The sequence below is a fragment of the Scyliorhinus canicula genome, unplaced genomic scaffold (assembly GCF_902713615.1).
Source record: "Scyliorhinus canicula unplaced genomic scaffold, sScyCan1.1, whole genome shotgun sequence".
Classification (NCBI taxonomy): domain Eukaryota; kingdom Metazoa; phylum Chordata; class Chondrichthyes; order Carcharhiniformes; family Scyliorhinidae; genus Scyliorhinus; species Scyliorhinus canicula.
In genome coordinates, this window is record NW_024055498.1 from 175835 (window position 1) to 188722 (window position 12888).

The 12888-nt window shown below is 44.5% G+C and overlaps 1 protein-coding gene across 4 annotated transcripts; it reads right to left on the minus strand.

Annotated features, from left to right (window-relative positions):
- Window positions 1-3135: 3135 nt before the first annotated feature.
- Window positions 3136-12661, minus strand: LOC119960354 (zinc finger protein 239-like). 4 transcript variants are annotated; one of them, XM_038788091.1, is made up of 3 exons: window positions 12226-12661; window positions 10865-12097; window positions 3136-6712 (listed from the first exon to the last, which is right to left on the minus strand). In XM_038788091.1, the coding sequence occupies exon 3, from the start codon at window positions 6396-6398 to the stop codon at window positions 5505-5507; it is 894 nt and encodes a 297-aa protein (XP_038644019.1). In that variant the 5' UTR covers window positions 6399-6712; window positions 10865-12097; window positions 12226-12661; the 3' UTR covers window positions 3136-5504. The 4 variants fall into 4 exon arrangements, with proteins under 4 accessions (XP_038644019.1, XP_038644022.1, XP_038644021.1 ...); XM_038788094.1 differs by lacking the exons at window positions 10865-12097; window positions 12226-12661 and adding exons at window positions 6881-6958; window positions 7639-7784; XM_038788093.1 differs by lacking the exons at window positions 10865-12097; window positions 12226-12661 and adding exons at window positions 6881-6958; window positions 7059-7099.
- Window positions 12662-12888: the final 227 nt, after the last annotated feature.

Genomic DNA, 12888 nt, shown 5'->3' on the forward strand with positions numbered 1-12888 from the left:
TCTGACTGTGAGAAGAGCTTTAAAAGCAGAAAACTTCTGCTCACACACAAGCGTAATCTCTCTGGAGAGAGACTATTCACCTGCACTGAGTGTGGGAAAGGATTCACCCGGTCATCCACTTTGCTGAGGCACCAGCAGGTTCACAGCAAAGAGAAGCCATTCACTTGTTCCACATGCCGGAAGGGATTTACCCAGTCATACAACCTGCTGAGACACCAGCGAGTTCATCAGTGATTACAAGGCTGTGATTCTGCTATTATTTCTGCTGTTAATGACATGCAGGACTGTTTATTCTGATAGTTGGGAGTTTATTTCTGATGTAAAGCAGCCTCATTGGACTTGGTGTGTGCCCCACAGCATTTCTCATCATCTCTGCAAACCTTGGTTTACATTTGCATTGAACTGAACATGAAAAATAAACAGATCACAGTCCAATCTTGCAGCTGTATATTGACAGGGGAAAGCCTGTTCTGTAACTCGAGGATAAAGCTGTGTAAGCTCTGAATGTTTGTAATCATCAGGTTTGAGCTATTTGATAGACATCTGTTCAAAGCTGTTAACTTGTCAGATATTGAAGGAATTACTCTGAAAGTAAACTCACCGATTTCTAACCTCAGACTCTGGTCCTGCTGTAATGAACACTCAGCATCCATTAGTGCTGATTTACAGTGAATCACTGATTATTCTGTGGGATCTTTGTTACTTGTTTTATGAAATATCTCTCCCCATTAGTGCTGAACTGCTGGATAACTCGGATTGCACTTGGACATGATTTGGATTTAGTTTAAAGATGTGCAGGTTAGCTGGATTGGCTATGCTAAATTGTCCCTTTGTGTCCAAAGAGGTGCAGGTTAGCTGGATTGGCTATGCTAAATTATCCCTTAGTGTCCAAAGAGGTGCAGGTTAGCTGGATTGGCTATGCTAAATTATCCCTCAGTGTCCAAAGAGGTGCAGGTTAGCTGGATTGGCTATGCTAAATTATCCCTTAGTGTCCAAAGAGGTGCAGGTTAGCTGGATTGGCTATGCTAAATTGTCCCTTAGTGTCCAAAGAGGTGCAGGTTAGCTGGATTGGCTATGCTAAATTATCCCTTAGTGTCCAAAGAGGTGCAGGTTAGCTGGATTGGCTATGCTAAATTGTCCCTTAGTGTCCAAAGATGTGAAGGTTGGGTGGGATTACAGGGATAAGGCAGGGTAGCCGTCCCAGGTAAGGTGCTCTTTTGGAGGGTCGGTACAGACTGATGGGCTGAATGGCCTCCTTCTGATTCTGTGTCAATAAAGGGTCTATGTGCCTAGATAAATTGGTAATTTGTAGCCGATAAACAATGTTTATGTCCTGACTTGTAGTCTGGCGTCTTCGTGATTTGTGAGGAAAGATTTAATTCACTCACTCAGCACCTTGAGGGGAACCAGACTGAGGTTTAATGAACATAATGAGCAGGAATAGGCCATTTGGTCCTTCGAGCCTGTCCTGCTATTCTTGTTTTATTTGTCCAGGGGATGTGTCTATCACTAGCTGAGCCAGCATTTATTGCCCATTACTAAATTGTCCTTGAACTGATTTGCCATTTCAGAGGTCATTTCTGTGGGTCTGGAGTCACATGTAGGCCAGACCAGATAAGGGTGGCATATTTACTTCCCTGAAGGGCATTAGATAGGTTAGAACAACAATTGATAATTGTTTTCATGGTCATCATAAGATTTTTAATTTAAGATTTTTATTGAATTCAAATTTGACCATCTGCCATAGTGGGATTCAAACCCAGATCCCAGGAACAGTCCCCTGGGTCTCTGGGTTACTGACCCTGTGACAATACCACTACATCACCGCCTCCTCGATCATCACTGATTGTCTACTCCAATTCCACCTCCCTGTACTCTCCCCATAGCTCTCAATTCCCTTTATACACAAAAATATATCAATTTGTCTTAACTACACTCACTGACTGAGCATCCATTGCTCTCTGGGAGAGAGAATTCCAGAAATTCACAACCTTGGTGAAGAAATTGCTCATCACAATCTGAAATGGGCAACCCTTTATTCTGAGACTGAGAGTCAGTGTCCCAGATTCCCCAGTCAGGAAAATAAAACATCTTCACAGCGTCTAACCACTCCAGACCTTTATGAATCATATGTTCTAATGGGATCACCTCTCATTTTTCTAACCACCACAAAATTTAGGCCTAGTCTGATTTTATCAGCACCCAGTCACGAAGTCACGAATAATAAGGATATATTCTAGCATTTCGCCTACACTTGATGTTTGGCTAACTGGACGGTAGGTTCCCATTTTATCTCTCTCTACTTTCTGGAATAGTGAGTGTAGGATTCGTATGTTTTCTACTTTTCAGTCCTTGGGAAGTAAGGAAGTAGGGTGTCTGGACCAGAGGATATAGTCACCATTTAGTCCCATTAATTTCTCCACTCTCTATTGTTATGGGCCAGGGTTTAGAGAACCCCAAAGTGTATCATGGAATTCACCTGACCCACAACTTTTAATAGATTGTGATATGGGGAGCACACAGCCTACTCTACAGGTACAGCAGAAATGGAAAAGTATTTTTTTAAAGCAAAACAATGTTTATTCTATGAACTCAAGTTAACCTTTTTGAAACATAGTGAACATCTTAGCAACCATTAATTCAAATACAACCCCCAAAGAATACAACACCAAGTAATGCTTGCGCTGTCCTTTTAACATCTAGAAGACTTACAAAAAACAACCTTTTAAAAGAAGATCAGGTTAAAGTCAGTACTGAAAACATTTATAATTCTGAATTCACCAAATGATCAAGAGATAGTGTTTTGATGGCAGAGAGAACAGCAGAACGCCTACTTGGTCTGGCTTTAGCTCCAACACTGAAAACAAAACTAAAACACACCCTGCAGCCTGCTTAAAAACGAAAGTGAAAAGCAGACAGACAGCCTAGCTCCACCCACTCTCTGACATCACTGGAGTAGTTATCACCCATTTCTTAAAGGTAGTCTCACATTACACTATTTCTATAGGTTCCTCATTCGGACTGGATAAGGGAATCTGTAACCTGCATCTGCAAAGCTGTCTGCAGCTCAGTCAGGATTCATGCAGCTTCCACTCTTCATCAATCAAACACATTTTCAATGGGAATTAAATGGACTTTTTCATTTTTTAAACTTTTATTCACATTATAAATGTCAGAAAGCATCATTCAATCAACAACTTTTCTGTAAAATTCTATAAAATGATGTTGAAACGTGTGTCTGACTGGTTTTTCATTATTACTGGCATTTGATTAACATATTTGTATTGTTGACCAATTTTTTAAAAGTTGACTCTTCCTTGTATTAAGGTTGCCGTCCGCCCCCTGCACTGAACCCTTAGTTCCCCCTTGTAATTAGAACGTTTTTGTTTCCTACGATGATGACAGATAAAAAGTATTTGTTTTGTTTCTGTTATTTCCTTATTTCAATTATAATTTCCCCTTTATCTGTTTCTCATTGGGGCATGTTTACTTTCACTCATCTCTTCCTATCTACACACCTACAGAAATATCTGCTTTGTAAACTCCACGAGTCCAGACTCAAATTCCCATTTACATTTAATTCAGGCTGTTGTTTCTCAAGTCGATGATCCCGACCACTGTGATCCCACTCCTTTTTTAAAATTGTTTTCTTTTTATTACTTTATCAGAGTTACAAAGCCAGATCTCAGAGTGTGGACAGGGGCAAACCCCTAATCCAGCTCCTTGCCTGCTCCAAAAACCAATTCAAATTGAATCCAATTCATGGTCCCCACGAGAGCGACATCCCAGATCCAGGCACTAGAAGGATGAGGGGGGATCTTATTGTAACTTACATGATACTGTGAGGTCTGGATAGAGAGGACGCGGAGAGGATGTTTCCACTTGTAGGAAAACTAGAAGCAGAGGACACCATCTCAGGCTAAAGGACGATCCTTTAAAACAGAGATGAGGAGGAATTTCTTCAGCCAGAGGGTGATTAATCTGTAGAACTCATTGCTGTGAAGGCTAAATCACGGAGTGTCTTTAAGACAGAGATAGATAGGTTATTGATTAATAAGGGGATCAGGAGTTATGGGGAGAAGGCAGGAGAATGGGGATGAGAAAAATATCAGCCATGATTGAATGGCGGAGCAGACTCAATGGGCCGAGTGGCCTAATTCTGCTCCGATGTCTTGTGGGCTTATTACACCTGACCTCACGCTGACCTTAGCCAAAAGACCGAGAGGCGATGTGATTCCACTCTTAACACCACTTGAAAGATCCAGAGTGAGGAATCATTACCTGAAAAGAGGATTGAGCTCAGGAATGATTTTAAAACAGTTGATTGGGAAGCAACAAACTTGAGTTAAATGGACAGAAATAGTGAACACTTTTTTAGGTGAGGATGGTTTCTGGCTCCTGGAGGACAAACAGAAGGATGGTGCCGAGTGAGTGTTGGTGTCCATGGCTGGTGGCTGCCGTCTCCTCTGAACGGTTCACTGGTGTTGGTGTCCATGGCTGGTAGCTGCTGCCGCCTCTGAACGGTTCACTGGTGTTGGTGTCCATGGCTGGTGGCTGCCGTCTCCTCTGAACGGTTCACTGGTGTCGGTGTCCATGGCTGGTGGCTGCTGCCGCCTCCTCTGAACGGTTCACTGGTGTGAGCCAGATTTCGATGTTTGGATGAAGCCAATCACTTTGAAATCTCCTTGTTCTTGAGAGCCATTGTTAATTGTTGCACACAGTTGGGTAACGACTGGCTCATAATGTCCAATTGTATAAGTGTTAAAAATGTCTTCTTTCAGGGGCTATGCTCAAGACATTGTCCTTGGCTGAGATAACAGGTCTGTCCCGTGTTTGTCAGTCAGCAAGTTGACATAGAAGCTTTCTTCAGAATACAGAGGGAGAGCTATTTCTGGAATATGCCATAAATTTCTGATGATTTTACATAAGTCGATTAAACTGTGATTTCTTACAATCTATTACTTGGATTGAACTTGTCTCCATTCCTGGTCTGAGGGGATTTCTGGACAAGATGGGAGATGGGAAGGATAACATTCTGGACTCTCAATTCTCCACCAATTCCCATTCCCTTTCTGGGCGATAACAGAGGCTTCACTGTGTGTAATGTACAAATCAGTGAGAATTGGCAGCAAGGGCTGATCAGCACTTTCTAATCGGAAATGTTAATCAGTGGAACAAATCAGACACTGAATTGCAGATTTTGTACCAAAGGTCATTTTGTGATTGAAGGAAAAGTCCAGAACATTGTTGTGAACTAATTTCCAATGAGAGTTTCTGAATTATGGGGAAAGATCACAGACAGCGTTTCCAGAATTCTGCAGCCCCGAGAACACAATCAGCTATAGATCCAGAATAATTAATTCCAGCTCAGTTAAACAGTGGATTAACATTAGCAGAAACAAACCCCATCTGTCAGAACAAATGTTATTCGGGCCTGGTTGTCAGTAACAGCGGCAATAACAGCAGAATCCAATCCCTGAGTCACTTGTGACGTCGCTGGTGTTTCAGCAATTGGGATGAATCAATGAACCCCTTCCCACACTTGGGCAGGTGAACAGCCTCTCCCCAGTGTGAACCCGTTCATGTCTCAGCAGTTGGAATGAATCAATGAACCCCTTCCCACACTCGGGGCAGGTGAACGGCCTCTCCCCAGTGTGAACCCGTTCATGTCTCAGCAGTTGGGATGAATCAGTGAATCCCTTCCCACATTCGGAGCAGGTGAATGGCCTTTCCCCAGTGTGAACCTGTTCATGTCTCAGCAACTGGCATGAATCAGTGAATCCCTTCCCACACTCTGAGCAGGTGAACGGCCTCTCCCCACTGTGAACCCGCTGGTGTAATGCTAGGTTAGATGACTGAGTGAATCCCCTCCCACACAAAGAGCAGGCGAATGGTCGCTCCCCTCTGTGAATTCGTTGGTGTACGATGAAGCTGCTAGAATGCCTGAAGCTCTTTCCACAGTCAGTGCAGCTGAATGGTTTCTCCCCAGTGTGAACTCGCTGGTGTTTCTGCAGCGTGGATGAAAGCCTAAAGCTCATTCCACAGTCAGTGCAGCTGAATGGTTTCTCCCCAGTGTGAATTCGCTGGTGTGACACTAGGTTGGATGAGTTAATGAATCCCTTCCCACACACAGAGCAGGTGAATGGCCTCTCCCCAGTGTGAACCCGCTTGTGTAATGCTAAGTGTGTTGAGCGAGCGAATCCCTTCCCGCATACAGAGCAGGTGAATGGCCTCTCCCCAGTATGAAGCCGCTGGTGTATTGCTAAGTTTGATGACCGAGTGAATCCCTTCCCACACACGGAGCAGGTGAACGGCCTGTCCCCACTGTGAGTGCGTCGATGAGTTACCAGCTGGGAGGGGAAAGTGAATACCTCCCCACATTTCCACAGTTTCTCCATGGTGCCAGTGTCCTTGTGTCTCTCCACACAGAACAAGTGTACAGTTTCTTGCCAGAGCAATTAAGTTATATTTTTTCAAAGCTGTGTAAACGCTACAGTCAGTTTTCAGGAACACATATTCGGGTGTTCGTGTTTCTCGGTGTTCTTCCAGTCAAACTGATATTTTAAATATTTTTCCAAATGAGAACCTTCTTCTTTCCACATTCAGAAGTTGATGATATTCAGGTCCTGAAGAATAGAGTTATTCTGTTGAATGTTGATCTGATGTTTTGTTTGAGATTTCCGATGGCAAATTCTCCTCACCTTCTAATATCCTGTAAAAGGTGTTACAAAAGTCATCACTGTCAGTTCAGGATAGAAATTCTAATGAGACAATTTTAATTTCTCTGGCATATTTTTTCCTCTCTTGTTCCCCCAAAGTAGTAAATCCCCGCCCCACACACTCTCCCTCCTCCTTGGGCTGAAATCCAAACCCATCTCACCATCTTCTCCGTTACTTTCCTCAACTCCAAGTTTTCTCCCTCTCTCTCCTCTGCCTGAGTTCAGTTCTCCAAAACACCCTGAAAAAGGAAGTTCTGTCAGTCCCAGATAGACATTCAGAAGAGACCAAAATTCTTCTTGGTTTCAGTTTGCTGCGTGCACATCTTTTCCCCTTCTCACCCTGTATAGGAGTTTCCAGAATCCATGTTAGTCAATGGCGGTGGTTGCGTAATGGTATTGTCACTGGACTAATTAACCAGAGACCCAGACCCAGAACAATGCTCTGGGGGGGGGGGGGGGGGGGGGGGGGGGGTCCCAGGTTCAAATCCGGCCACTGCAGATGGTGAAGTTTGAATTCAATAAAAATCTGGAATTAAAAGACTAATGGTGACCATGAAACCATTGATGATTGTTAAAAAAACATCTGGTTCACGAATGCCATTTAAGGAAGGAAATCTGCCATCGTTGTCTGGCCTACATGTGACTCCAGACCCACAGCAATATGGTTGACCTTTAAATGCCCCCTCAAGGGCAATTAGGGATGGGCAACAAATGCTGGCACAGACTGCGACGTCCACATCCCATCAACGAATTTAAAAAATGTCCAGGAATCAATTCGCAAATTTCTCTCTTCCTGATTTCTGAGCCTGAATGGTGGCGCATGCGCCCTCATGTACATCGTCCAATAGAAAGATGGCGAATGCGCATGCGCCTTTCTGATGAACCCCAGACAATGGCAGCCGTTATCTGGGATACTCACCAGGAAAGGTCGTTCAGCCGCAAGCACGGGTCCACTAACTGTTTATTCTGGCTTTGAATCTTCCACGGAGTGGTTATGAATTCTCTCAGGTTATTCTGCAGACTTCATTCCTCCCGCTTACTCAGCGGCTGCATTATCCAAAGCGCTGCCGATCTGTCCACTCTGTCCAGTTCCAGCATCATTACTGCGCATGCTCGTCACAGCTCCGCGCTGCGCATGGAAGTCCCCGCCTGGAGGTGCGGGGGGCGGGGCAACTATAGGGCGGGGCCGCTGTCTGCGGGGGGGCGGGGCCACTGGCAACGAGGGGCGGGGCTCCTATCTCCGAGTCCCGGCCCTGCGCTCTGCAAGCCGCAGACGTCACCGCGGAACAGAGTGATTCCTATTGGCTGATTCAGGAAGGTTACATTATGACGTCACAATGCGGCGATTGTATCGGAGGAAATCCACGTTTGCCCCTTTTCCAAGTCACAACAGCAGCTTAAAGTACAACAGGTTTATTTCAAATCAGAAACTTTTGAAGGAGCAGCGCTCCGAAAGCTTGTGACTTAAAATAAACCCTTCAATGAAGCCTACCGATTGGCCCACCGAGCCTGCACCGACCCACTTAAGCCCTCACTCCACCCTATCCCCATCACCCAATAGCCCCACCTATCCTTTTTGGTCACTGAGGGCAATTTATCATGGCAAGGGTAATCCACCTCACCTGCATGTCTTTGGACTGTGGGAGGAAACCTGAGCACCCAGGGAAAACTCACACAGACACAGGGAGAACGTGCAGACTCCGCTTAGTGACCCAGCGGGGAATCGATCCTGGGACCCTGGCGCTGTGAAGCCACAGTGCTATCCACTTGTGCTACTGTGCTGCCCAAGGAAGGCAAATGCAATGTTAACACTCATGTCGAGAGGGCTAGAATACAAAAGCAGGGCTGTACTTCTGAGGCTGTATAGGCTCTGGTCAGGTAACGTTTGGAGTTTTGGGCCCCGTATCAAAGGAACAATGTGCCAGCCTTGGAAAAGGGTCCATAGGAGGTTCACAAGAATGATCCCTGGAATGAAGAACTTGTCGTATGAGGACTCTGGGTCTGCACTTGTTGAGAGTTCAGAAGGGTGGGGGGGGGGGGAGATTTTACTGAAACGTACAGGATACTGTGAGTCCTGGATAGAGTGGATGTGGAGAGGATGTTTCCACTTGCAGGAAAAACTAGAACCAGAGGGCTCAATCTCAGACTAAAGGTACCATTCTTGAAAACAGAGATTTAGGAATTTCTTCAGCCAGAGGGTGGTGAATTTGTGGCACTTTGCCGCAGAAAGCTGTGGAGGACAAATCACTGAGTGTCTTTAAGACAGAGATAGATAGATTCTTGATTAATAAGGGGATCAGGTGTTCTGGGGAGAAGGCAGAAGAATGGGGATGAAAAAATATCAGCCATGATTGAATGGTAGAGCAGACTCTATGGGGCGAGTGGCCTAATTCTGCTCCTATATCTTATGGTGTTAGATCCTGAGTTTTTATTTTCTACAATAACCTTTGATATGACAACCTATCAAATGCCTTCTGGAAATCTAAGGACAGTACATTCACCTGTTCCCTTTTAGCCACAGTACACGTGACTCCATCAAATAACTCTGATAAATTGGGTAAATATGATTTCCCTTTCACAAAACCATAATCTGCCTGATTACCTTGAATTTTCCTAACATGTTCCCTATGACAGATGTTTTGCTGACTGGCCTGTCGTTTCCAGCTATCTGCCCCCCTCCCATTGTGAATAAAGGAGTTACTTTTGTTATTTTCCAATTTAATGGATTCCTCCCTGTATCGAGCAAATTTTGAACAATGAACCGGGTGCATCAACTCTCTCATTAGTTGCTTCTTTCAAGATCTTATGGTGAAGTCGACCCGAATCCAGGGTTTTGTCAGCCTGCAGACTCAAACATTGCTCATTAACACTTCCCTGGTGATTGTAATTTATTGAAACTCTATCTGTCTTTATATTTCTAGCCAGCTTTCTCTGGCACTCTAATTATTCCGGTCTTATTATTATTTTTGTGTTTATATTTTATTCTTTATATTCTGCCTAATGTTCTGACCTGAAATCTGCCTTTGCGCTGTTACGTGCTTTTTAAAAAACATTGCTATGTCTTTAACTTTTTTAGTTAAAGACAGATGCTGTGTCCTCACCATGGCATTTTCCATTCTTACGAGAATGTATCTATTCTGTGTATACTGAAATATCCCGTTCAATGTCTGCTACTGAATCTCTATTGACCTGACAATTTGAAAGTTCATTTTAGCTAGCTCTGCATTGATGCCCAAGTAATTGCTTTTATTTAATCTTAACTTACTCGTCTTGGATTCAATCTTCTTCCCCTCAAACTGCATGTCAAATTCAATCATTTTATAATCACTGTTACCTGGGGACGCCTTCACCGTGAGGTTATCAATTAATCCTTGTTCCACAATACCGAGTCTGGTATAACCTTTTTTTTAAATTTAGAGGACACAATTTTTTTTTTTCCAATTAAGGGGCGATTTAGCGTGGCCAATCCACCTAATCTGCACATCTTTTGGGTTGTGGGGGTGAAACCCACGCAGACATGGGGAGAATGTGCAAACTCCACATGGACAGTGACCCAAGGCCAGGATTCGAACCTGGGTCCTTAGCGCCGCAGTCCCAGTGCTATCCACTGCACCACATGTCACATATCTGGTATAACCTGACCTCTGGTTGGCTCCAAAATGTGCTGATTGTAGAAACTATTGCAACTATTCTGTGAAATCCTCACCTATGCTACCTTCGACCATCTGATTTTTCGAGTCTATAAGTTGACTAAAATCCTCCTTGATTATCGCTGTACCTTTTCTGACAAGCTCCCATTATCTCTTCCTTTACACTCTGTCCTACTGTGTCGTTATAATTAGGAGGCTTGCACACCACTCCCAGAAGTAAATTCTTGCCTTTATCATTTTTTATCTCAATTCAAACCACTCCTACATCCTGGTTTCCTGAGCTTAGGTCATCCCTGTCTAATGTGCCAACAGCATCAATAATTAACAGAGCCGCTCTTCCACCTTTTCCTAGATTTCTAGCCTTCCTAAATTTCACATACAGATCCTTTAGTTTTGTCCTTTTATTCTTTTTGTAGCGTTTATCTGATGTAATTTTAAATGTGTTCTCTCTGTCTCTTCCTGCCACAGTCTGTTTATCATTTCCCATATTCTTACCTTTCTCTCTTGTCTTACGCTTTGCTTTACCACATCTTCCAAAACAAATCCGAAAAGATCCAACAATGGAACAGTCGGTAACAGGACATCAATCAGTCTCCTCCTATCTTAGAGAAATCAAGGACTGGAACACTGTCGTCAACATAGAGCTAATCTAATTAATCTACAGAATATTAAACTCCGGCCGAGTCACAGGAATGATTAACATCAACTGAAACAAACTCTGACAACTGTCAGAATGAACACGGTTCAGTTCTGGATGTGATTAACAGCAGCAGTAACAGAATCCAATCCCTATAATCACTTGTGAACTCGCTGGTGTTTCTGCAGGGTGAGTGAACGAGTGAATCTCTTCCCACACACACAGCACGTGAATGGTCTCTCCCCAGTGTGAATCCGCTGATGATGCAAGTTTGCAGAATTGAGCGAATGTCACCCCACACTAGGACAGGCGAATGGTTACTCTCCAGTGTGAAGTCGCTGGTGTGTCAGAAGGTTGGATAACTGAGCGAATCCCTTCCAACAGCCAACGCATGTGAATGGTTCTCCTCGCTATGCATTCGCTGGTGTGCCAAAAGGCTGGATAACTGAGTGAATTGATTCTCACACTCGGAGCAAGTAATCGGCCTCCCCCAGTGTGAACCTGCTGGTGTGTCAGAGATTAAATTTGTTTTTAAAGCTCTTCCCACAATCGGAACGTTTAAAAGGTCTCATGTGAGAGTGAACAAGTTGGTGTGCAGTCAGATGTGTTAGTCAAGTGAGTCACTTTCCACACTCAGAACAGGTGAATGCTCTCTCCCCGGTGTGACTGCATTGATGAGTTTCCAGCTCAGAATGGTAACTGAATCCCTTCCCACATTCCTCACATTTCCACGGTTTCTCAATGATGCCAGCGTCCTTGTGAATCTCATGTTGGACGATGAGTTGAAGCTTCTTCCACACACAATACGTGCAGTTTCTCCTCGCTGTGAATTGTGTGGTGTTTGTCAGGCTGTGTAACTGGTTCAAGCTCTTTCCACATTCAGTTCACTGGAACACTCTCAGTCGGGTGTGTGTGCCTCTAGTGCTTTTCTAGTCACACTGATGTTTGAAATGTTTTCCCACAGACAGAACAAACATTTCTTCCATATTCAAAAGCCAATGATATTCAGATCCTGATGAATTGAGTGACTGTCAGATTGTGATGTGATGATTGATTTGAGTTTCCTGTTTATCGATCCACTCCTTGAAACCCTGTAAAATTAGTTTACAAAGGTCAGAAATTCAGAACAGATAATTCAAGTTTCTGGGTAATAATTGTTTCTCTCATTTCCTGAAGCTGCAAATCCCAGTCCCACGCTTTCCCCTTCCCACACACTCACCACAATGGTTCAAGGTCATTAATACTGAGTGCAGCTTTGAATTCCAGATTCTCCCTCGAATTTAAATTCCACCATCTGCATTAACACATCCATCAGTGAGAGAGCAGGATAGAAATGCGCCCGCCCCGCCATTCTCTCCTCCGGCTCTAGGATCAGTAAAGTGAGTTAAAGATAATTTCTCCTGAACAAATCCATTGCTCCATTTCCTTCCTGAAGCCACATTTGGCCTCTGGGGCCTGGCACCGGGAGAAAGCGGCAGCTGCCGTTGTGTTGGGTTGAGGCGGTGCCGCTAGTTTGTTATTGGGGGTGTTGAGGCCCCCACTGGGTGTGTGAAGCCTCCCCTCCCACCCACTGCCCCTAACGCTGCCTCCGCTTATCCGCCTACTTCCCGCCTGAAGATGAGACAAACAAAGGTCTGTCCCTGGGCATGAGCCGCACTGCGCATGCCACACATCACAATGCCTGGGGAGTGATTGACGGCAGTTCCGGGCCAATAGGAAGAGGGGGCGGGACTGGAGGACTGAGCGGGAGCGGCTGGTCCTCCAACCAATCGGAGTGAGTGAGGGTGGGTGGGACTTCGACTGAAGCATGCGCAGTGCGGGTAATGGCGATGGAGAGATGCTTTTATCTCTGATCCACAAAGGGTAAGAGGAATATTGTGGA